General features: G+C 56.0%; 1 protein-coding gene across 1 annotated transcript in view; it reads left to right on the plus strand.

Annotated features, from left to right (window-relative positions):
• CDH22 (cadherin 22) overlaps positions 1-23,949 on the plus strand; it is a 121,598-nt gene that overhangs the window by 82,565 nt on the left and 15,084 nt on the right. Inside the window, exons 5-8 of the mRNA XM_053926612.1 lie at positions 1,787-1,954; positions 5,765-5,958; positions 8,736-8,989; positions 17,396-17,532. Coding sequence (XP_053782587.1) covers positions 1,787-1,954; positions 5,765-5,958; positions 8,736-8,989; positions 17,396-17,532 — 753 coding nt within the window. The remainder of the gene's footprint in view (positions 1-1,786; positions 1,955-5,764; positions 5,959-8,735; positions 8,990-17,395; positions 17,533-23,949) is intronic.

Genomic DNA, 23,949 nt, shown 5'->3' on the forward strand with positions numbered 1-23,949 from the left:
GTGCCGGATACAGAGCGCAGGCACATCGGTGTCGGTGACGGTGGTTAACACACACAGTTCTCATAAGATGAAACTCAGCACCGGTGATTCTCCGCTGATTTTGCCACCAGGCCATTTGACAATGTCTGAAGACATTTTTGGAACTGGGGGGTGGGGTGCTGCCACTGACGTCTAGTGGGCAGAATCATCCTGCCAAAACGCCCAGAGCACAGAGGCGGAGAAATCCTGCTCCTCGGGGAAGGATTGCGGTCGTCCCGTTTTACAGATGAGGAAACCGAGTTTCAGAGACGTCAAGGGGTATACTCAGGTCACATGGCCCCGAAATGGCAGGTCTGGGATTGATCCCAAGCTCATCTGCTTCCAAGACCCCCCTCTCCTTGGGGAGACCCTTTCTGGCAGTGGAGGGGTCAGCAGAGGGCCTACCAAAAAATCTTGGTGACCCTTGCTAGGAAGAGTATACAGGCCATTTCCCCATGTGGTCCCACAAAAGCACGGCCACCCCCTAGGTGGCCACCCCCCGGCTCCCCCAGCTACACACGCAAACACACACACACTGCAGCCTCTTCTCCCATCCCGTTGCTGTTATTGGAGTCTGGAGGCTGCTTGGGGACATCAGGACTCAGAGATTGGGTTTTATGGGGCGCATCATGGGGCTGCTGGTGCATGACTCCACCTGGTGCTCAGGCCCTGGGTACCACCTGTCACCACCTGGTGCTCGGCAGGTTGGAGTGAGTCATGGGGGGAGGCTCTGAATGCCTCATCAACTCCCCGCTCCACCTTCGTCTCCCCCTGGCAGAGAGACAAGAATGCAGCCTTCCCCTCAGCAGAATTCATCTTGCAGTAACCCCATTCCTGCAGCCCCTCCACCCCCCGCATCCATTAACAGCTTGAAGGATTGTCTGTTCCGCCATTAGCTAGTGCCTGGACAGAGAATCTGTGGCCAGGCTGGGGGCCAGGGGCTGGGGCTCTGCAGGCCGGGGGATGATGTAATCCTGGAGGGGGGTGTGTTAGTGTGCATGAGTGTACGTGAGCACATATGTGTGCTTATGTATGCAGCACGGAAGTGTATGAGATATACCTAGCGTGTGTGTCCAGGTCAGTGTGACTCCACAGCGAGTGTACCTGAGTGTGGGGCTGAGTCCGGTTCACTTTGTTAAACACTCACCAAGCAGCTGCTCCAAGCCTGGCTCAGGGCTGAGCGCCACCAACAGAGAGATGATCAGGCAGACACGGGCCAGGCTCCCACAGGGAGTATCAGGGTTTGCCCTCACCTGGGGAAACTGAGGCCTCAAAAGTGGGATGGGTCACCCAGGGGCAGGTTCCAGTCCCTGCACCTCTTTTTAGTAAACCAAATAGTCCATTCTGTTGCTTTTGTGTTGTGTGTGAGTGTGCAGATGTGTGTGTATGCTTGTACATGTGAGAGTGTGTTTTTGAAAGTGTGTGTTTAAAAGTAGGGGTGTGTTAGTGTGTCTGTATATATCATGTGTATATTTGAAAGTGTGTATGAGCCTGGTTGTGTGTGTGTATGATAGGTTACTGTGCGTGAGTGTGCAGAGTGCTGAGTGTGTGTTACCTGTGTGAGTCTATGAGCATATCTGTATAAGCACAGGTGTTGAGTATGTACGTGCTGTGGCTGCTGAGCGCCCTGTACCGGTACTGATGCCCTGGCTCTGTCGTTTACACTCCCCTCCTGAACTTGAATGAGCCAGCCTCTGCCCATGGAGGGGTCTCATGTCCGTAGGCAGCTGATGTGGGCATCCTGGGCTTCACCCTCCCTCACTCACAGGTGTGATCCGGACAGCTGTGCCTGACCTTGACCGAGAGAGCCAGGAGCGCTACGAGGTGGTGATCCAGGCCACAGACATGGCGGGCCAGCTGGGTGGCCTCTCGGGCTCCACTACTGTCACCATCGTGGTCACCGACGTCAATGACAACCCGCCCCGTTTCCCACAGAGTGCGTAAGGCCTTCCCAGAAGGAGGCAATGCCTACGTGTCTGTCCGTGAGCCCATCCAAGCCACCCACTGACCCCACTGAAAGAGGGACACCCATCTGTCTGTCTACCCACCCAAGCCAGCCACTTACCCCAGATCCCTTCCAATCATGAGTCTGGCAGGGAAGGTCCTGATTTTCCATACATCCAAGTAACATGGCTACCTTCCCACCTGTCACCTTGCTTCCTGCTGATGGTGAGTCACCATCTGTCCACCCACCCAGCCCCTCACGGCCCTTGGACACACCCCAGGGATCTGCCACTGACTCAAGCTTGCAAAGGGACAGGGTGCGGACATAGGGCTATGTCCAGAAAGAGGCTGCAGCCTTACCCCGGCCATCACTGTGCCTGGCAAAGCTGAGGTCTGGAGTGGCAGGTCGTTCCCTCCACCTCTGAGCCTGGAGGGCAGGATTCTGTGCTTCTGAATATGAGGTCTTTCTACTCTCTGCCTCTCCTGGCACAGCAGTGGATGGGGGTCACCAGGCCCAGTCCCCCACCTCCCTATGGGCCCCGCCAGCCCCTCTGTCCCAGGCTCAGGCTGAGAGCTGTTTAGGGGGGGCGGTGGGGGAGGGCAGCCGCCAAGGCTGGCAGAGACTAAATGCTGTGGGGAGCCAGGCTGATTCCTATCAGGCGAGTCATTACTCAAGGTCTGCTGCTCTCACATTAGGCCCCGCCACAGGGGACTGACCCCCTCGAGATAAGGGAATCCAATCCCTTAGCTGAGAGCTAAGCGTCACTGCAGCCTAGCGCCTCAGTGCAGACAAGGAGCTGGGTGGGCAGAGCCAGCTCCACGGCACCAGGGAGCCTGGCACAGAAGCCAGCCCTCCGACCACTCCTCCACCCCAGCCCCGCCCACTATGTAGAAGCTTCAAAGCATCAGGTAAAGGGGAGGGAGCACCCAGTCTTCTGCCCAGTTGCACCAGGCTCTGTGTCAGCTCTGAGCTGGGAGGGGTGGGCAGACAAGAGAAAAGACGCCAGGGCCCCAGGAAAACTCTTGTTTATTCATTTTTTATTTATTTTTAACATTTCTTTATTGTCAAATATAGCACACAAACAGACAGGTGTAAAATATCAGTGTAAAGCAAACAGTCCTTTAGCCACCCATCAGGACCCCAGAAGCGGCCCACACGCCCTCTCCTGGCCATAACTTCTCCCCCGCTCCTCCTCCGGGATTGACCGGACTCTGCTCCTGCAGTCTTCACCTCCTTGCTTTTCCTCAGGGTCCCTGCACCTGTGTGCGCATCACCTAACATCAGGGTTTCATTTCATCTGTTTTTACCCTTATATAAGCGGATTCATACCATGTGAAGTATTTGTCTTGCTTTTTTGCCTCTCAATATTATGTTTGTGAAACCCTACGCGGCTGCTTGTAGCTGTGATTCATTCATTTTCATCGCTGTATAGTAGTCCACGGTTTCCCTATTCTGCTGTTGATGGGTGTTCGGGATGCTACCCATCTGAGGCCGTTATGGAGGATACTGCTTGGCACTCTGTCACACATCTCCTAGTGCCTCTTTGGGTACATTTCTCAGTGTGTATACAGTGGAGCAGAACAGCTGGCTCCTGAAATATCTTCAGCTTTACTAAATAAAGCCAGACTGTCTGCCCCATAAAGACATGCACGTGTCCGGTGTACCACATCCTCCTAGCACTTGGTATTGTCAGGTTCTTTCATTTGTGTTAATCAGGTGAGTGTATATTGCTTTTCATTCACTCACCCACTGGTCCCTCACAAGTTTCGCTTCTGTGACAGTCTGGTGTTCCGCCAGGCAGTGAGGATGCCTGATGAATAAGAGATGGGGTCCCTGCCTTCCAGGAGAGGGAGAGGGAGAGAGAGGGAGGGATAACGTGAGAATGGATGGATGGAAATAGAGAGTAAACCGCATCAGGGAACTGCAGTAACCCTCACCCTAGGGTGAGCTGGGGGCCCTGGGCACACAGGAGCGGAGTCTGGAGGTCTGGGAAGGTTTCCTGGAGCAGGACACGTCCTGTGAGGCTAAAAGGGGAGTGGGAATGAGGAGGCAAAGGGAGCGAGGAGAACACAGAGGGGGAATGCCTGCAGGTGAGACCGAGCAAGTCACGTTTAAGGAGTCGCAGGGACTTCAGCCCGGCTGAAGGCAGAGTTGGGGTGGGGCAGTCGGGGACTGGGGAGGGATGAGGCTGCAGCTGCCAGCAGAAGCGGGGCAGCAAGCTCCTTGTAGGGCCGGCCAAGGGGCTTAGACGACTCCATCCCAGGGCAGTGGGGAGCTAGGCAAGGGGCTACAGCAGGGAGAGGGCGTGATCAGCTTGTGTTTCAGAGAGAGAACCCTGCCCCCAGCTACTGAGTGAGAAAGAATCGGAGGCACACAGCCCACACAAGGGGTAGCCAGGCCTGTGTGGGGACTCCAAGGGATAAGCCCCACCTCCACAACCCCTGCTTCATCTGCAAATCACCTCCTCAACCTCAGCTCTGGGAGGGGGGCAGGGTGCCATTTCGTTCCATCTGACCTCATTCCTTCTGGTTTTCCATCTGCTTCGCCCCTGTAGCCACAATGGTCATCTTGCCAGTGTGCAAACACGCCAGCAGCACACCCGCCTCAGGGCCTTTGCACCTGCTGTTTCCTCTGTCTGGAATGCTCTTTCCCAAATATCTACTTGACTGGTTTTTGCAAAAATGTCATCCTCTTGGAGAGGGCTTTCTTTTTTTCTTTTTTTCTTTTTTTTTTCTTTTTTAAAATTCATGTTTATTCCATTACAGGTGTCCCAATTTTTCCCCCTTTGCCCTCCTCCACCCAGCCCACCCCCGGCTCCCACAGTCAATCCCCACCCCATTGTCCGTGTCCGTGGATCATTCATACATGTTCTTTGATGAGTCCCTTCCCCTTATTCCCACCATTCCCCCTCCCCCCTTTCCTCTGGCAGCTGTCTGTCTGTTCCCTGTTTCCATGTCTCTGGTTCTGTTTTGCTCGTTAGTTTATTTTGTTCATTAGAGGCCTTCCTAGATCACACACACCTTCCTCAGCAACCCCATCCCTACCTCCTGCTTCATTTTTCTCCAAAGTACCCATCAGCATCTGACATACCATGGGTCTTCCTGCTGTGCTTGTCTAGTGCCTCTCTTTTTCCATTAAGAGGAAAACACTGTGAGAACCGGGACTTTAGTCTGTTTTGCTTGTTCCTGTAACCAGGGCCTGAAACTGCTTCTAGGACATCATTATAGCTGCTCAATAAATAAGTAGGAATGAAGGAATCAGTGTCAACAGAAAAATCAACATAAAGCCCCACCATTTTAACACAGTTTGTTCCGTTTTATTGAGAAGCTGCCCTGTGCCAGGCACTGTACTCGGCATTTTCCAGGAGCTGTCACCTAAGTTAATTAGGATAACAATGCGGTTAGGAAGACACTATTATTATTCCCATTCTACAGATGAGGGATTCAAGGCTCAGGATTACACAGCCAGGACTGACTCCAGAACCTTAGCCTTGACCACAGTTCTCTTCTCTTGCCCTCACTGGGCAGATGGGGAAGCCATGGCCCAAAGAATTGCAGGCACGTTCCCAAATTAATCAGCAAAAAAGCCCAGGGACAGATCTACAACCCTCCTCTTTGCACCGTCTCTCAGTTTCTGCAGAGGTTATGCCTCTCCCAGCACCTTCCTGGCTAAGCTGGGAGCCCCTTGCAGACACTAACTTCCCTCCAGCCCCTCTGGCCCCCCCCTCTCCTCTCCCCTAGAGCTGGTGGAAGCTGGGGCATGGGCTGGCCCCATCCCTGCTCACAGCCATATCCCCTACAGAGATGTACCAGTTCAGCATTCAGGAGTCAGCCCCCATTGGCACAGCCGTGGGACGTGTGAAGGCCGAGGACTCGGATGTGGGCGAGAACACGGACATGACTTACCTCCTCAAGGAGGAGAGCGGCACCGGCGGCCATGTGTTCAAGGTTACCACGGACAGCGACACTCAGGAGGCCATCATCCTGTTGCAGAAGGTACCACTGCCCCAGGAGGGGTGGGGGAAGGGGTGGAGTCAGGGAGCCTTGGACAGCCACCTACTCCCACCCCACTCCACTCCACTCTACTCCACTCCAGGGATTAGGTCTTTCCAGAGACCCAGGACCAACCTGGAAAACGCTGGTGTTTTCCCTCCCATTTTACAAAGGAGAAAATGAGGCACAGTGAGGTTAAGTGACATGTGCAAGGTGGTACGGCTAGGTGTGAGAGCCAGGATTCAATCCAGATTTGAATCAGTGCTTTTAATCACTACAATGTGCTACTGCTTCAAGTCCATACCAGGACCTCTACCTGCATCGCTCCCTTAATCCTCACCCTTCCCTCTAACGGAGACATCATGAGAAAACAGGCTCGGAGAGGTAAAGGGGCTTGCCCAAGGTCACGCCTATAAGGGGTAGAGTCGGGATTTGAACTCAGGTCTCATGACTCCAAGCTCTCTCTTTCCCAAGTCTAACAGCCTTCACCCACTGGCTTGTCCAGAAACCAGAAGCCAAAAGTGCAAACTCAGTGATTCCTAGATGAAGATGGAGTTCAAATAAAGAGGCAAAATCCACTTTCCAGCACTTGGTCAGAGCTTGGATGACTCGGGGCTGTGTGGCCTTTGAGACTGTCCATGCCAACCCTGCTGTCCCATGGGAGGTCTAAGTCCCCTGCGCTGGCCCTCAGAGGGTTGTAGACCTTTGTACACATCCAGGGACAGGAGGCTCACTCCCTGCCATTGTCCAGCTCTTCCTCCTCCCCTTTAACCAGAACCTGTCTTGCTAATTCTGTTCCTATGAGCCCGGGCTCTGCCCTGGGGACCCACAGAAATGTCTGCCCATGGTGACCCTTCATTCACTCAATAAGTGCATTAGGACCCACTCTTACCTGCCTGGCCTTGAGGGTGTGAGGATAGAGAAAACTGCCAGTTTCTTCAACTACTTCCCAGAGGACAATAGTATGATAACTGATACTTATAATAAAGTGTTTACAATGGGCCAGGCGCCCTTCAGTTGCTTTCCATGTATGAACTCATTCCATCCCTACGACAACTCCCTGAGGTGCTATCGCTGTCCGTTTCATAGGCCCTGAGTAGTTCAATAATTTGCATCCGGGTCATGCCTCCTGCAGAACAGAGTAGGGCTGTGGACCGAGGCAGTCAGGCTCCAGAATCCACCCTTTCAGGCATTAGGTAGTTTTCAGTCTTCTGATCGCCCTGTACCGTGAGTGTCCTCACTGTAAGTTGAGTCCATTTCACAGATGGGGAACTGGAGGCCCAGAGAGGCACAGCATCACAGAGCAGTAGAATCAGGCTCCATCCCCAGCCTTGGGACTTCTGGGGATGGAGTCCCCTCTCCTCCTCCTCCTCCTCCTCCTCTTCCCCCTACCCCGGGCCCCCCGACGGGCTCCAGCACTGGCACCTGAGGTGTCTCTGTGGAGGCCACCCTGGCTCAGGGAGCAGAGCCCTGTCTGATAGATGACCTGGCTCCAGAGCCCATCACTGACTCCCAGGCCAGACCGAGGCCTGCCTCCCTGCATCCTGATTTCTCCAGCCACAGGCCTGGAGGGGAGGGGGCACAGTTTTTGCCGCTGGAAAAGGTGGGGGTGGGAGGTTCTGAGAAGAAGGCAGAGTCCCTGCACAGGAAAGGTCACCCTGGTACTCAGAGAGCTCCCTGACCCCGCAACTGGGGTGCTTGCACCCCACCACGGCGATTTCTCTTTGCTGTAAGGCAGCGATTCTCAGCCTTCCCATCTTGTGGCGCACGGAAACTAATTATGAACGTTCCGCAGCACATCAAAAAATACGTTCTATTTTTGCCGAGCTGACAAAAATATAGGTATAATTTTGATTCATTCGCACCGGACTCCTCTTGTTGTGTTGGCTGTTGTCATTTTTTTTTTTTCATTTGACAATCGAAGGGAAAAGAGGTCAGTGCCCCTGACTCAACAGTCAGGTATTACGTGTTTTAAAAAATTCTTGCGGCGCGCCAGTTGAAAATCGCTGCTCTAAGACATTGTCTTTGGAAGGCCAGAGCCAACGCAGGGCCCGGGAGCTCATGTGTCAGAGGGTCACCCATTAGCTCTCCCTGATGGGAAGCAAGGCTCAGCATGGATTTAACCAGATCCCCAGGAAAGCTCTAAGGCAGCCCTGCTTATCAGGCTCAACTCGCATTAGCTGCTGCCGCTAATATCAGATTTCCTCCTTCCAGCTGAGGCCCAGAGAGGGTAAAAGGATTGCCCACCAACACACCAGTGGTCAGCAGCAGCACCTGTCCTCTTGTGGGGGAGGGGCCAGGAAGTCTTGGGAGCCCCACCGGGTGGGTTTGAATCCAGCCTCTGCCAGGGACCACCTGCTATGTGGCCTTGGGCAAGTTACAGACTTCTGGACCTCAATTTCCTCTTGTATCAAGTGAGCTAATACAAGCCTCTTAGGTGGGGGTGTTGTAAAATTAGCTAAGTTAACATATTTAAAGCGCCAGCACATAGTAAGTGCTTTGAAAATTAATAAGTTAATGAAATACCTCAACATACTGTGCTAAGTAGCACAAGTCAAGATGTCGGTACCCTTTAGCCCTGAGTAGCCAGGTGGCTGGCCCTAGGCAAGGCGGTCTGGCAGGGTCTCACCTTCTCCACCTGGAACCAGAGAGGGTTGGTCTGAGTCTACACATGACCTTGGGCCAGCCCCGCCCTCTCTGGGTCCACCTCCCAGCGTCGGGATCTGTCTGCGTCCCTGCAGACCCCTGCTCACTCACCCGCCCTTGGCTTCCTCCCTCAGCGCCTGGACTTCGAGTCCCAGCCCGTACACACCGTGGTCCTGGAGGCCCTGAACAAGTTCGTGGACCCCCGCTTCGCTGACCTGGGCACGTTCCGCGACCAGGCGATCGTGCGCGTGGCAGTGACCGACGTGGATGAGCCCCCCGAGTTCCAGCCACCCTCCGGCCTCCTGGAGGTGCAGGAGGACGCGCAGGTGGGCTCCCTGGTCGGCGTGGTGACTGCGCGGGACCCCGACGCCGCCAACCGGCCCGTCCGGTGAGACCCCCGCCCGGGGCCGACGCCTGCTGCCTGTTCTCCCGCCACTGCCCGAGCACAGACGGTGGAGAGGGGGAGGGGGCCGGGCAGGGAGGGAAGGAGGAGAAGTTGGTGTTGGAGAGAGGGGAGAGAGAGAGGGACACAGCTGAAGTTCTGAGACAGAGGAAGCATATGTGACACCAGTCACAGAGGACAAGGGACTCAGGACAAGGAGAGAGAACCTAACATGACAGACACCGCAGAGTGAACCGGGCTCAGGCTAGGTCCTCCTCTCTGTCCACTGCTCTCAGCCCATCTGTCATGCGTGCATGACTCCCCGATTCCCCTGTCTTGCCCCACCTGTCCCTCTCAGCAGTGCCCCTGGATGGCTGCTAGACACCTCAAAATCATATTCAGAACCGAGCTCCTAGTCGTTCCACAAAACAAACAAAAGCAAAACCAAAAAAACCCCACCACATTCTTCCAGTTATTCCATCAAAAATGTTGGCGAACCCAGCCTTTCACACCTCCCTCCAAGCCGTCAGCAAATTGTCATCTCCACGTTAAAAATAGACCCAGAATCTGACTGCCCCTCACCCCCTCCGCTGCTCCCCCTGGGCCAGGCCGCTGCTTTCTCTCGCCTGGGTTATCACAGCGGCCCCCTGGGCCCTCTGCTTCTGCCCTCGCCCGCCCCTATAACCTAGAATGCGCATAGAAGCCGGATTGAAAATGCCCCAGTGTACATCAGAGCATGGCCCTCCTCTGCCCAAAGCCCTCCGAAGTCACCTCTCAGGCTCAGAATAAAAGAGCAAGCCCTCAGAATGACCCCCAGGCCTTGTGTGATGTGGCCTCCCTGCAAACCTCACAGACCCCCCCACCCCACCCCTCCACCCTCCTTGCTCTGCTTCACTCTGCTCAGCCACAGGGGCCTCCTCACTGCTCAGCAAATACACCCAGCTCACCCCAGCTCACCACTGCCTCAGAGCCTTTGCAACCGCTGATCTCTGCTCGGAAGGTTCTCCTCCCCTGAATACGGCCATGGCTAGTTCTCTCACTTCCTCCAGGTGTTTGCTCCAGAGTGAGGTCTCTCCTGGCCACCCTTTTTAAAATTGCAACCCCCCCAACCCCCAGCGCCAACCTTCACATCCCCATTCCTCATTTTCCTTGGTCCTCACTAGCCTTGCTCACCATCTCACTACCTGTTTTCTAATTACTTTGTGTGCCTCTGCCACGAAAAGATAAGCCCCATGTGGGTAAGGATTTATGTCTGTGTGTCCACCACTGTGTCCTCAGGGTCTTGCCCAGTGCCTGACCCTCAGGGGATGCTTGCTAGACACGTGGTGAGCGCGTGAAATGTGAAAACAGAAAGGCTGAGCAAAGAGACAGAGACAGAGGCACTGGCGGAGATGTGGAGAGGCCAGCACTGAGAGGAAGAGATCTAAGAGAGTGGAAGCTGGAAGAAAGAGGATGAGAGTAACTGAGAGACAGAGGGACCTACCTGGCCATGTAGAAACAGACACAGGTAGAGAGAGGCAGAGCAGGGACGGATAAGGAGGGCAGAGGGGAGGGGACACTGCAGCACCGTTGGTGTCTGGAAGGGTTTGGGGGCTGCAGGGGCTGGGGAGACTGCCCCTGACTGTGGCTTCAGTTAGGTCAGATGGAATAGAAAGGGAGAAGGATTGTAGGAGAAACTGGTCCAGAGGAGGAGGGCAAGGGTGGGGGGAACAGCTACTATTGGGCGGATGGGAAGGAGTCTCTGGAGACCGCTGCTTTCTCCCTGAGCACTGGGGAGAGTGGGAAGGGAAGTGAGTTTGAGGATCTCCGCATTACACAATTCCAGAGGGGTGACATTCCATCATCATCATCATCATCCGCGTGACCAGCTCTCGTGGAGCTGCGCAGTGCACAGCCTGTGCAACCTTACATGGCAGCCCTAGGTGAGGGCACGAAGAGACCACCCTGCTCCACCACCCAGGGGCTCCCAGACTGAGGGGATGCCCTCAGGAGGCAGGAGAGCCGCCCTAGAGGAGGCAGGAATTGAACTGAGCCGAGTGCCTGGGTGTGGTCCGGTGTAAATAGGAGGAGAAGAGCATTTCTGGCCAAAGAGCTTGTGCAGAGGAGTGGTAGATGTGCCTAGGAAAGAGCAGACTGGGATGGCGACAGTGCAGGAGGAGGGAGCAGCAAAGGGGGAGTCTGATGGGCCTCCAGGGCAGGTTGGGGAGCTCCAGCTCCATCCCTGGGCTGGCTGAACCCTTCTCACTTCCCACACTGCCCTTCCCACCCCCACCGCAGGCTGTTGGTACTGCCTTTCCACCTATGCCTCAGCCTCTGGCTGGGCCCCAGACCTCTGGGGGTGGGATGGAGTAGGCAATATCCCCACTGTGTGCCAGGAACCCGAGGCCCCCTGAGAGGGGAGGCGGCTTCCTGGGCTCTCACCTTGAGTTAAGAGGCAGGAGCAGGAGCCCACTCCCTGCCTCCTGGGTCAGCACTCCATCCACCTGCTTGCCTCCTCTCCAGTATCTCTCTCTGTACCCCCTCGGCCTCCCCCGCCTCCCCCGCCCCTCCCTCCTGCTTTCATCTGCACTGAAAGGGCCAACTTTGAAACCTTCTTTCATCTCTCTTTGCTGGCCCTTCCCTGGGGCTCCTCAGATGTGGAGGGGGTGAGGAGCTCAAGACGGTCCAATTTAACACCACAAACATTTACCCAGATCCTCCTCCTCCTCACCAGGCCCTGAGCCAGGCCCGGGGACACCGCTGAGATGACTCAGCCAAGGGCAGAGCTGGAGAGGAATGCCCAGTCTCTAGAGACAGACGTGGAAAGGGGCGCCAGTCAGAGGCTGGGGGACACAGAGAGCGGTCCTCACCGGCCACCTGGGCCGCTCAGGGGCCTGGCTTCTATCCCAGCTCCGTGGTTCTAAAGGTCAGGGACTCAGCCAATGCCTGCAAAGTTAGTCATGTCCTGCACTGATTCAGGAACTGCAGGAACGGTGGTGACTAGACCTTGTCCTTGCCCACGTGGACTTGGCCTTCTCCTGAGGGGAGACAGTCAATGAGTTGTTAAGCGGGATCACTGGTCATAAGAGCTATAATGAAAACAAACAGGGTAGTAGCCTAAGGATGATTGAGGCCACAGGGGGCTACTTTGGGTCAAGTGGTCAGGGAGTTGACAGATGAGCTGAGATCATAGTGATAGAGAGCGAGCCAACCATGCAAAACTGTGGGGAAGGGCAAGGGTCCCGAGACAGGAACAAGCTTGGTGTGTTCCTGGAACTGAAGCCAGAAAGCGGTATCCTGGGACGTTTTTCCCGGCCCTGTAGGCGCCAGGGAAATAGATGCAGATGTACAGGGTGATTTTTCTGAGTCGCTGCACTGAGGAGAGTGGAAGATGCCGCAGTGTTGCGTTTGCGCCTCAGAGGCTGTTTCACTCACTTTACAGACGAAGACACGGAGGGTCAGAGAGGAGAAGTAACTCACCCAATGTCACTCGTACTTTTGAAAGGAAAAGGAACCGGCTGTGGCCCCTCGTGGTCCGCTTCTTGAGTCCGGCCCCCTGCCCTCCGCCCCTGCTTGTCACTCTTTGTGGTTAGCGCAGTGTCGCAATTTGGGCTGTGCCCTCCCCTATGCATGAAGCACAGAGATGAGTCAGACACGGGCCAACGGGAAGACGGGACTGCCCTGTGAGCGAATCTGGTGACAGGCCTAAGTCTGAATGGGCTTGGGCTGAGGCAGGGGCTTGAGGACTGAGGAGCTCCAAGGAGGGGCGAGCACTCTTGGGCCAAGGAGGGAAGTGAACATGGGCTTCCCCCAGGTGGCCCCGCGGAGCCAAAAGGGTTGAACTGATAGTGAGGGTCTGGTGGCCCCATCTCTGGAACAGGCAGCCGAGCCACGTTGAGTCTCCTTTGAACATTGAAAACAGGGAAGCCCACGCTGGCCCAGAGGAAGAGAAGACCAAACGGGCTCCCAGCACTCCGCAGTGGGTGCAGCAGAACATCCGTGGGCTTGGGAATCAGAGAAGACCTGGGTTTCAGTCTCAGCCCAGTTGCAGAATTGTGGGAAAACCACTGTACCCATCCCAAGCCTCAGTTTTCCCATCTCTAAAATAGACATTATGATAGTACCTGCCTCATTCATTCATTCAAAAAAAGTGGGTATTAAATGTCTACTGTGCACCAGGTGCTGTGCTCGGTGCTGCTGCCAGGGCTGGAGGGAGGATGGTGTTTGGACATTACCGTTTTTCTTGGTTGTCTGGACACCATTTCTCCCCTTCGTTCTGAACCAGTATAACCACATACAGATTTGTAGGCATCAAGTCTGGGCTTTGAGTGTGTGCTTTAAGGGGTTGGGGGTAAAAGGGAAGGCATCACAGACAGGGTGGAGTGAGCAGAGAGGAGTCATTTGATTTGGGGGGCAGCCCTTTCATATCTGAAGAGCCCCCCCACTAGTAGTTCAGGCGGGGTCTGCATGGCTCCGCCTGCTGCATGTATACATCCGTGAGCCCGCATGCAGGAGCACCGGGAGGGCTGTCTGCACAGGAGCCTGCAGACTTCCATGATTGTTATGCTGGGTGCACTGTCTATGCCCGTTTGTCTGTGGCATCCCTGCCTGCGTGCACACCCAAGCCAGGAAGCAGTGTCCTCCCACATCCCCCGCCCTAACCTGGGCTCCAGCAGTGTTTGCTGTGTGCCGTGTAGAAGCTGGTAGGGTACCTGACTGGCCCTCAGGAGGGCGCTCTTAGACCTGGGGCTCTGGACAGACGTGGCCTGGGAACTTGGCTCTGCCTCTAAGCAGCCCTTTTGCCCCAAGCTAGGCACCCGGCTTCTCTGAGCCTCAGTTTCCTCATCTGTAAAACAGGGGCATTGACAGGACCTGGAAGGAGTTGAAGTGCCTAAGTACATAAAGGCCTGATACCAGCCTGGCACGGTCTTGCTTGGCAAGTAAAAATAAGAGCTAGTTTGTACGTCATGCGGCAGGTGCCTGGCGCTGTTACATGTTTTATTGGTAGTCACTTGGTAATCCCACAGCCACCCTGTGAAGCTGGTATCATCATCATCACCATCACCATCACCATCATCATCATCGTCATCGTCATCTCCATTTTTAAGAGGAGGAAACTGAAGAAAAGAGAGGTTAAGTGACCTGCCCACGGTCACACAGCTAGGTTTCAGACCCAGGCACATGGGCACCAGGTTCGCTCTTCTGACCACTACTCCCAGCCTCCCTTGCACACGTGCGCACACACACCACATTCTCTCCCTGCGCTCTTCCACCCACACCTGCCCTGGCTCCCTTCCTGCCCTCTGGGCCTGGCTGAACGGCTGAGGTTTGACTAGAAACTCCCAGCCCCCATGGGCCTCCTATCCTTCTCAGGCCACTTGGCAATACTCCCCCCCCAGGCATGTGTGGCGCCTGCCACCCCCAGGCATGCCGACCACCCGCTGGTTGGAGGGGCTTCTGTGTACCCTTTGCCAGACGTTTCTGGATGACAATTAGAGTAACAATGGTTCTCACTCGGGAAGTGATTTTCCTGGAACTCGGAGAGGTACCTTATCCCCTAGCTGGGCATTTAATCCTCCCAACAACTGGCAATGTAGGATTATCATCTTCATTTTGCTGAAAATTAGACTCAAAAGATGGAAGTAACTTACCGGGGTCACCCTGGACCTGGAGCCAGACTCAGGGCTGAGCGGCTGCCTCTTAAGCCTTTGTTCTCCCAACTGCACCGCAGTATCTCACACACACTCCTTCCACCCACAATGCAGCCCAGACGGACACACAACTCATGCATCTACACGTGAAGCACACAGCTCCCCCCCCCCCACCCCGCCTCCGTATTTGCCAGGCCACACTCGTTGCCACACGCCAGGCCCATCTCCGCGGCCCCCTCCTTGTTGGCTCCCTGAGCTGGAACACCACCACCTGGGCTCAGCCAGCCACACTGACCTGCAGCCTCAAGTCTTTAGCTGGTTGATGGCAGCCCCTCCCCCTTGGCCTTGGGAACAGCTGCCTCCACTTAGATTCCAGCCCCCATCCCTTCCCCTCTGGGAGGGAACAAAAGAGAGAAGCTGGGCGGAGGAGGACTAGGAGGAGGGAGAAAAGAGCCTGAACAGCGAGGGGAGAAGCAAGCGAGAAGGAGGCACTCAGCATCCTCCCAGCCAGGCCTCGAGGCTGGCCCTGACCCCACCATCAGGAGCCCCAACCGGGCCGCACCCCTGGGCCTCTCCTGGATTCTCTCTCCTGCCTGAAAATCAGGAGGAGGTCTCCACGGTTCCTTCCAGCTGAGCAGACACTCAGAGTCCGGGTCTGCCTTTGTAGGACTCAAACATCTGACAAGGCCAGGCTGGGGGCCCAGGGGACCTCCTGAGGTTCCATGCACTGCGACTTTGGATGGGTCAACAAGCTAGAAAGAAGGCTGGGTAGAGTCTCCAAATTTAGGCACAAGTTCCAGTTCTGTGACAGTCCCTGTGCAACCTTGGACTGGGTCATCACTAGGCCCTGGGCTAGTAAATGCACCCTTTAAGAAGATACTCCTTGGTGAGGACACGTGACTGGGCAAGCAGGACTCTGGCTGGACTTCCCCCTTCAGCATGGCACCTTTGAGCAGGACACAGCCGGCATAGCCACACCTGGCCGTCCTCAGCTTGGCAGGCTTCCTGTCTGAGCCTCAGTGTCTTCTTCTGCAAAATGGGGAGATCATACCAGCCTCACGGGGCACTGGGCCAGGACCTCATCAGTCTTGCTTGCCCCTTCCTCCCAAGGGCCCAGCAGCACAGAGAAGGCGCTCGATGAATGGTTGGGCAGAAAGGGATGAGAGGAGGGATGGCTGGGGGAACAGCCAGCTCCACACTGTTAAGTGCTTACTAGTGGCAGGAATTATCACCGTGGTCGGAACCTTCCCACACAGTGTCGCCCAGGCTGGTCCGGGGGAAGAAGGATGTGGGCTTAGCCGCTGAGGGACAGGACTGGGGACTCAGAGACTGGCCATGTTGCCCGCTGCGGCCATGTGCACAGCCCTTGGCAGTTAGCCGCAAGCCTTCACCTCCGCTGTCACAGTAAATATAGAAGGAATAAGGGCTGTTACCTTTGTCCAGATCCACGCATCACCTCCTCCGACCCACACCAGTGGGAGGTAAGTATGAGCCGTCCCCTCTTCCAGATGAGCACACAGAGGCCAAGGCGGTCCAGTAACTGGTCCAAGGTCACACGGGTAGAAGAAATAGCCATGGACTACTCTCAGACCTGTGCAGTCCCCCAGGATGTCATTATCCCCATTCAACAGATGGAGAAACTGAGGTCCATGGAAGTTTAGTAATGCAGCCAAGGCCCCACTGAAGGGTCATGTGAGGGCTTTGGGTCCCCAGCAGGGGTGTTTCTGGTGTCCTCTCCTCCCTGAGCCTCAGTTTCCCACTCTGGGGGATGGGAAAAGGGCAGCTTTGCTCCTGCCTGGGGGAGGGGCCGGTGCCTTGGACGGAGCCCCCCCACCCACCCAGCTGCTTTGTGCTACTGCACAAAGAGCCCTTGCTTGGCATTCGAGGCCTTTGTGGGCCACGCAGCCTAGCGGCACCCCCGCCCACATTATCAGCGCAGGAAGCCGTGGCCAGTGCCGGTGGGGCCTCTCTGGGCCGCCGTCAGAGACATGTGTTGGACACGGGCCTTTCAGGCCTGAAGCCACCGCACAAAGGCCAGGGAAGAAGGCGGAACAAAGGGCTTTTTCACAGGGCAGCTGAAAAGCCAAAGATTAGTTCCTGCGTGCTGTGCAGGCTGGGAGGCGGGGTTGTGGGGGACTGGCGGCCGTTCCCCCAGACCCCCTAGAAATAGCATCACTCGGCCGGTGTCCCTGGTCTGGGACCTCCATGCCCAGGCAGCCCAGCCCTTTTCTCCTGCTCAAAATTCCTCTCCCCCCATACCCCTTCACCACCCCCCCAACACCCCCACGCCCACACATCAAAACCCTGAATCCTGCGCCCTGCTTGCTCTGGTGCCTAACTCCCCCACATCCCAGTTCTAACCATTTTTTGCACCATTTTCCATTTCCAGAATAATTCTCACCGGCTGCCTTTGCATCTTCTGTTCCCTCTGCCCGATAACAGCCCACCCCCTTCCCAGCCCAATGCCAGGGGTCACCCCTTATGGAGAGATAGGAATCGACCATCCAGAGAGTGCTGTGTGTCAGTGACTCTGCCCTCGCAATGCCAGCGGGGTGCAAATTATTAGCCCCATATCCCAGAAAGGGTAAGGCTGCCGGTGCAGCTGAGAGGCAAACCCAGGCCCCTTTCCACTCCTCCTCTGTTGCACAGGGTCTCTGCTCCCCGTGTCTCCCAGGCGAGTGGTCCCTCTGTGGGGGTAGGGTGGGATGGGGTTGGGAGACATGGGCACGGGTTCCAGCTGGTGCTAGGGCACCTTCAATCAGCCCCACCCTGCCTCCATCAGGTACGCGATTGACCAAGACTCAGATTTGGACCAGATCTTTGATATCGATGCTGACACGGGTGCCATCGTGACGGGCAAGGGACTGGACCGAGAGACTGCCGGCTGGCACAACATCACAGTGCTGGCCATGGAGGCAGGTAAGCGGGGGCGGGGGGTGGGGGGGTGCCTGAGGGGCAGGGCAAAGATGGTAGGGTGGGCGGGAGGCTAAAGCCAGTGGGCGGGAATAGAGAGGTCTGGGAAGGACCCCAGACCAAAGGAGCAGGGCCAGTCTTGAGGCTGATTTTCTTTCCTCAGCTTTTATTGAGCACGCATTGTATACCATACCCTGTTTTATTTTGTTGTTGATGTTGTTTTAAGTTATTAAACACTTTGGTTTACTTATTCCTGCTTCCATTGCTAAGCCCTGTTTTAGAGGCTGGGGATATAGCCCTGAGCAGGACAGAAAAACTTCTGTCTTCCTGGGGGAAAGCTAGCCCATCAACAAACGGGGAGAATGGGTGTGCTTCACGTCAGGGGAAGGAAGAAAGCAGGGGAAGAGGGTGGAGAGGAAGAGGGTGTTTCTCTTAGGAGAAGGCCTCTCTGAGAAGGAGACATTCCAACAGACACCTCAGTAAACTGAGGGAGTCACACCTGTATTTGAGGGAAGAGTGTTCCGGGCCGAGGGAACAGCCAGTGCAAAGGCTCCGAGGCAGCAGTTTGCCAGGCCTGTTGGAGGAGCAGCAGGAGGCCAGTGTGTACAGAGGGGCAGCGCGGTCAGTCATGTAGGGTCTTTGGCCTTTCCTCCAAATGAGGTGGGCGTTGGGGGTCGAGTGGAGGAGGGAGGATGCCTGACAGGATACTCCGAGCAGGGGCTCAGCCAGAAGCCGAATGCGATGGTGCCGCGCGGACGGGACGTGGCCTGGCCCAGCGCAGCAGCCATGGCAGACAAGAAGTGGCCGGCTTTGAGAGGCAGGGCGAAGACAGGACCCGCTGTTGGGATGACGTGGGAGAGACGCAGAGGGGTCCAGGAGGACTCCAAGTGCTTGGCCTGAGTTTCTGGAAGAGTGACGAGTGTATGTGTGCATGTGTGTGCACACATGTGTGTCACAGACACATTTTGGTGCAGCTGGGGAGAAATGTGAACTGGGAAAGAAAGAGGGGGAGGCCTGAGCCACGCGGTGCAGATAAGGAAGGCCGTGGAGGGAGAAGCTGAGAGCACAGGGACTCCCGGAGCCCCATGGCAGGGCGGCGGGACCTGCTCTCCAAGCTCCCACGCCCTGGTGGCCCTCAAGCTCCCGGAGCTCGCAGAGCAGCCAGTAGGAATAGTCTCTGAGCCTCAGGTGGGCGATTTTCAAACTCCCTTCTGCCCACCTAGGCCCCCGCCTCTCCTGCCCCCGGGAGCCATCCTGCCAGCCTTCCTTCTCCTCGCCCCCCGCCCCACCTTGCCCTCCCACTTTGCAGGCCCCACCAGCCCAAGCTGGGGTTGGGGCCGAGGAAGTCCCTAGGCTGAAGTTCCTTGTCTCTTTCAACTTCAGTTTAAAAGAAAATACAAAGCTGCCTCAAACCTCAGAGCCTGCTGCTCCCAAGCCTTTGAATCCACTCTGCCACCGCATGAAAGGGAGATAACAAAGGTGGCTGGAGAGGAAGTGGCGGCTGGACTGGAGGGAAGAGCTCTCTCCCTCCTTGCCTCCCTGAACCTGCTCCCTGGGCAGGCAGGGAGAGGTACCTCCTCTCCCTCCCCACAGATACATCCCCTGCAGCAGCCTGTGGCACAGGGCCCAACGGCCACCGCGAGCACATCCTCTCTTGGGTGAAGCATTGTGCTTCTGCCCAGTGGGTCTGTTTCAGAAAGCAGCTAGAGCGGCGTACAAAGTCTGCAGTGCAGCCATTACGCAGGATAAAGAAAGGGGGCCTCTCCCCCATAAACACCATACCGTGCTTACCTAATACGTATTCTGGGCTAGTTGCTTTCTAGCACGTACTTTTATTAAACCATAATCAGTAGCAGATCAGCACCCATTTTACTGTTGGGAAAAGTCAAGGCTCAGAGAGTTAGGGGACTTGCCCGAGGCTGTGCACTGGCAGAGCTGGGATTTGGGCCAGGTCTGCCGGGTTCCCGCCGTGGCATCGCTATTGTGGGCGTCCTTTTCCTGGTCCTCGCTGCTCCGAGCCCCACCCCTGTCCCACCCACCAGTCCCCAACAAGTGGCCATGGGGAAGAGGAAGGCTGGTCACTGGGCTAGAGACACTCCCCACCTTGGAGCTGCCTCCACAGCCCCCGCCCACCCAACCCTCACTGGGATGTTAATCAATGAGAAAATCAATGGCCCCCACTTCACAGAGCTGGCAGGAGGATTCTGCATGTCATAGGAACATGCATGGGAAGAACTTAGCCTAGAACTTAGTACGTGCTCAGCTCCTGGTGTCTATTGATCTTGACTCTGCACTTGACTTCAGCACCGACTCCACGCCAGGCGCTTTGCAGTGATGTGCTCATTGACTCTCCCCAGCTAAGACGTGCCAGTTCTGCTGTTGTTCCCAATGTGTGGATGAGGAAACAGACTCAGAGAGGCAAAGTTGGTTGTCCAAGTGTCCAGCCCCAGCCTGTCTGACTCCAGAGCCCCGCTGTCACCTGATGCCCCCCTCCACTCATAATTCCTCGGAGCTGGGCACGGAGCCAGGTGTGTTGCAAAGAACCCACGCACCCCAGCTCCCCACGCACTCCATGAGACAAGGACAAAATCATTGCTCCTATCTGTGTTACAGATGAGGAAACAGATTTGAGGGGGAGCAGCGATGGCCCCGGGGTCACAGAGCAAGTTCATGCAGGGCCAGGGCTCCACCCCAGACCTCCCCACTCCCCGCAGTCAGCCTGAGCCCCAAGTGCAATGCCAGTGGATCTGCCCTCCTGCACCTCCTTCGGGCCGAAGTGTCCCTTTGACTCTACAGAGCAGGGGATGCGCAGAGGGTCCCCACAGCCCTGGCCACTCTTGCTCCGGGTATAACAAGCACACGGTGATGAGAATCGGAGGGGAGATATTTATACACAGCGGCGAGGCTGCGGAGAGTGCTGCACCCCGGCGGGAGCGCCGCCTGTCACAGCGGATTACCTCACGGCTCCCACACCACTTAGTATGCCGGCTCCCCTCTCCGTCCTGCCCGTCCAGACGCTCCTTCCCTGACATTATCTTTAACGTTTTGTAATCATGAAATATTAATGACCGATATTGAATTGAAAGTACAATTTGTGTCTGAAGCCTTCCGTGGAAAGGGCAGTTAGTTGTAAGGGACAGTTTTCAGGGAGACTGGGGGTGGGCGGACGGCGCTGGGGTTGGGGGTGTGAGGGGCTGCATCCGCTCCCTCCTCTAGGGTCCGAAGGCTGGTCTGGAGGGGTGGTATCCATGCCCCAAACAGCCAACCCTGAACCAGATTAGCCAGAAGCTTCCCCACCTGAGTCACCCCAGGCCAAGCTACCTCTTCCCACACTCTGATTTTTCCTTCATTCCACAGAGTGTATTTTATAACTTCTATATGTATTTGTGGGGATATTTAGTTAATCTCTCTTCCCCAGGAAACTATACCTTCCACGAGGGCATTCACAGCGGGCCAGGCACACAGTAGGCATGTGTACGTATTTACTGAATGAATGGCTTAATGGGCTTGCCCACCAGATAGGACAAGGGCACATGGTGGAGAGGCTGTGGTTCTAGCTGCTTGCTTCCAGCTCTGTGAGTCTGGGCAGGTCAGTCCCCTCACGTTGCCTGCATTTTCTCACCTCTAGAATGGTGCCGCCCTGGATGACGGTAAGGATAATAAGTATTGTTGGTGGCAGTTTCTATTTATTTGAAGCTTCCCATATGCCAGACATCACGTTAAATGCTTTCCATCATGCCGAGCGCCTTGTATAAAACATCCCGTGTCATGTGCATTAGAAATCACGCACGTAAGGTGCCAGCACTGTTCCTGACACACGGTAGGGACTATGCATGGCGAGAGAAAGAGTCTGAAGGGAGAGGGGACATTGGAGATGATGCACTCCAGCCTCCCCACCCCCACCCCGTTTCATAGCTGGGGAGACTGAGCCCAGGGGAGGGAAGCAACTTGCCTGAATCCACCAATGAGGTGGCTTTCTGACTCCCAGCCCACTGTTCCTTAGGAGAACAGCAGAGAGGGGTCTGAGGGGGCTGGAGGAAGGACCAGGGATGGAGTGAGGGCTTGCAGTGGGTTTGAGGGGTACAAAGTACTTTTTCCTCCAGGGACAACCCCCCACCCATGTCTACTCTCAACCAGTGTTTTCTGAGGACCCCTTTGCCCCACCTGGCCTGGGCTAGGCACTGAGATCTGGTGGTAACAGGGCCACTGGACTTGGGAACCCACAGGCGGACAGGGGGAAGACATGCCAACAGTGAGTGGAAGGGGGACAGCGGGCCCCCGGAAGGAACAGCCAGAGGGGAAGAGGCAGGAAAGGTTTCCCAGAGCAGGGGACATCTGAGCTGGGTCTCCGGAGCTGAAGAAGACTTTCTGAGCAGAAAGGGGGTTTGGGGACTCCCAGTAGAAAGGTCCTTGTGTGCAAAGGCCTGGAGGCCTGGGCCGTCCACTGCCCATTCTGCGAATAGACACACTGGCCATGACCAGAGGCTGGGGCTGGAGTATGGCTGGAGCAGGCAAGGCGAGGGGAGCATGCAGAAGCTCGCTGGCTGTCCTGTGAGGAGCTGGCCATGTCCTGGAGACGACAGGGAACCAGTGCAGGTCTTTGAGCAGAAGAGTGATGTAGTCAGATGTGCAGTCCTCAACGTTCACTCTGGTCCATGGGGGCGGGCAGACAGGAGGGGCCGGGCGTGGAGCCAGAGAACAGGTGGGAGGCTGCCAGCGAGACCCAGGCTTAGATGTGTGCTGGGTGTGCCTGGGTGGGGCCACATGGCAGGTGAGAAGCCCAGGGAGGCTGAGTGTGGGAGACAGGTTTGTCACAGGCCTGCATGGAAGGGGCCACCCTGGGAGGCAGTGAACTCCCCGTCACCAGAGGTGTGTAAATCAGCCCTGATCTCCTCTTGCATGGGTAACTTCTGGGGTCCACTGCCACATCACCTGCCTAGCAGATGGCAACAGGAACAGAGGTTTTGTGATATCCATGGAGTCTCCCTGGGAGCGCCAGAACATCAGGAACAGCTCAGCCCCAGGGTGGAAAACCTGTCCCCACATCCCGGATTCCAGGGCCCCCACTTCACTAAGAAATCCTCCCCCACCCTTTGGAGGACAAAACTGCCCCCGCAACAAGGTCAAAGCTTCTGATCTCCTTGGGGAAACCAAACATAATCAAAGTCCCCAAGAGACAGAGGAGGGCACCCGAACTTCTTGCTTCCACTGGACGTGAGTGGGGACAGGGCAGGGAGTACAAGGAGTCCGCTTGTGACAGCCCTGACACCCCCTCCTCTGGAGCACCCCCACCTGCTCGCCCAGCCCCCTCAGTGTCCTGCTGGCTTGTCTTGGCTGGCTGGTGATTGGGATGATAAATCTTCCTGCCCAGCTGGCCAGCTCTAACCAGAGCCTGGTGTCCCAGGCAATTTAACTCCTTTGGGAGGAGGAGGGGTGGGGAGATAATGGAGAAGAGGGGGCACGCTCCTGCCCCCACCCCAGTAAGTGAGCTGGAAGGAGGTACCTTGGAGCCGCCCCCTCCCTCCCTCTCCCCACTTGTCAACTCTCTTCTTCACCCCCACCCTTGCAGCCCCACGTCTCTCTTTCTTTCTTGGCTTCTCTCTTTCTCTGACAGCCAAGGAGAACTTCCAAGTCCAACTCCATTTGTTTCACTGATGAGCAAACCTGTGTCCAGAGAGAGAGGCAGGAACAGGGTCACACAGCCAGACTGCATCCTCAATGGAGGGGACCCTGAAGGGGGTACAGCCCCCTCAGAGTTAGTCCATCCAAGAAGGTCTTGGTCTCTCCCTGCCACCTCCCAGCATCCCAGTGTAGCCAGGGACTAGGAAATCCATTCATTCCGTCTTTACTAAACCCCTACTGTGTGCCAGGCCCATGGGTCCTGGGGATACAGCAGTAAAAACAATAGGCAAAAATTCTGCTGACCTTCTGGCGGGGGAGGTGGATGATTAGCAAGTAAAGCAGGGAAGAGTGCCTGGTGGGGGGGCAAGGGGCACATTTAAATAAGGTCATCAGGGCAGTTCTCTCTGAGAAGACATCTGGGCAATGAGCTGAAGGAGGAAAAGGGGCAAACTGGGAGCAGAGCTACAGGGAGAGAGGGCTGAAGGGCAAGGCCAGGGAGGTGGTGACCGGAAGATTCCCATGGGGCCTTGTGGGCATGTAAGACTGGACTAATACTCTGCCCAGGACAGAGGCAGTCAAAGAAAGCTTCCAGGAGGAGGTAGGGACATGTGTGTGGGTCCTGGAAGGCATGTGGGGCTCTTACAGCTAAAGGTGGTAAACTCCCCCTTTGGAGCCAGGCCCAGGTTTGAATCCTGGCTCCGTGGATTGTTCCTCATGAGACCCTGGGCAAGTTCTTTCCCTCTTTGAGCCGGGCTTCTCATCGGGAAAACAGCAGAAATGCCAGTCTCTACTGGCACAGTT

The sequence above is a fragment of the Desmodus rotundus genome, chromosome 6 (assembly GCF_022682495.2).
Source record: "Desmodus rotundus isolate HL8 chromosome 6, HLdesRot8A.1, whole genome shotgun sequence".
NCBI lineage: Eukaryota > Metazoa > Chordata > Mammalia > Chiroptera > Phyllostomidae > Desmodus > Desmodus rotundus.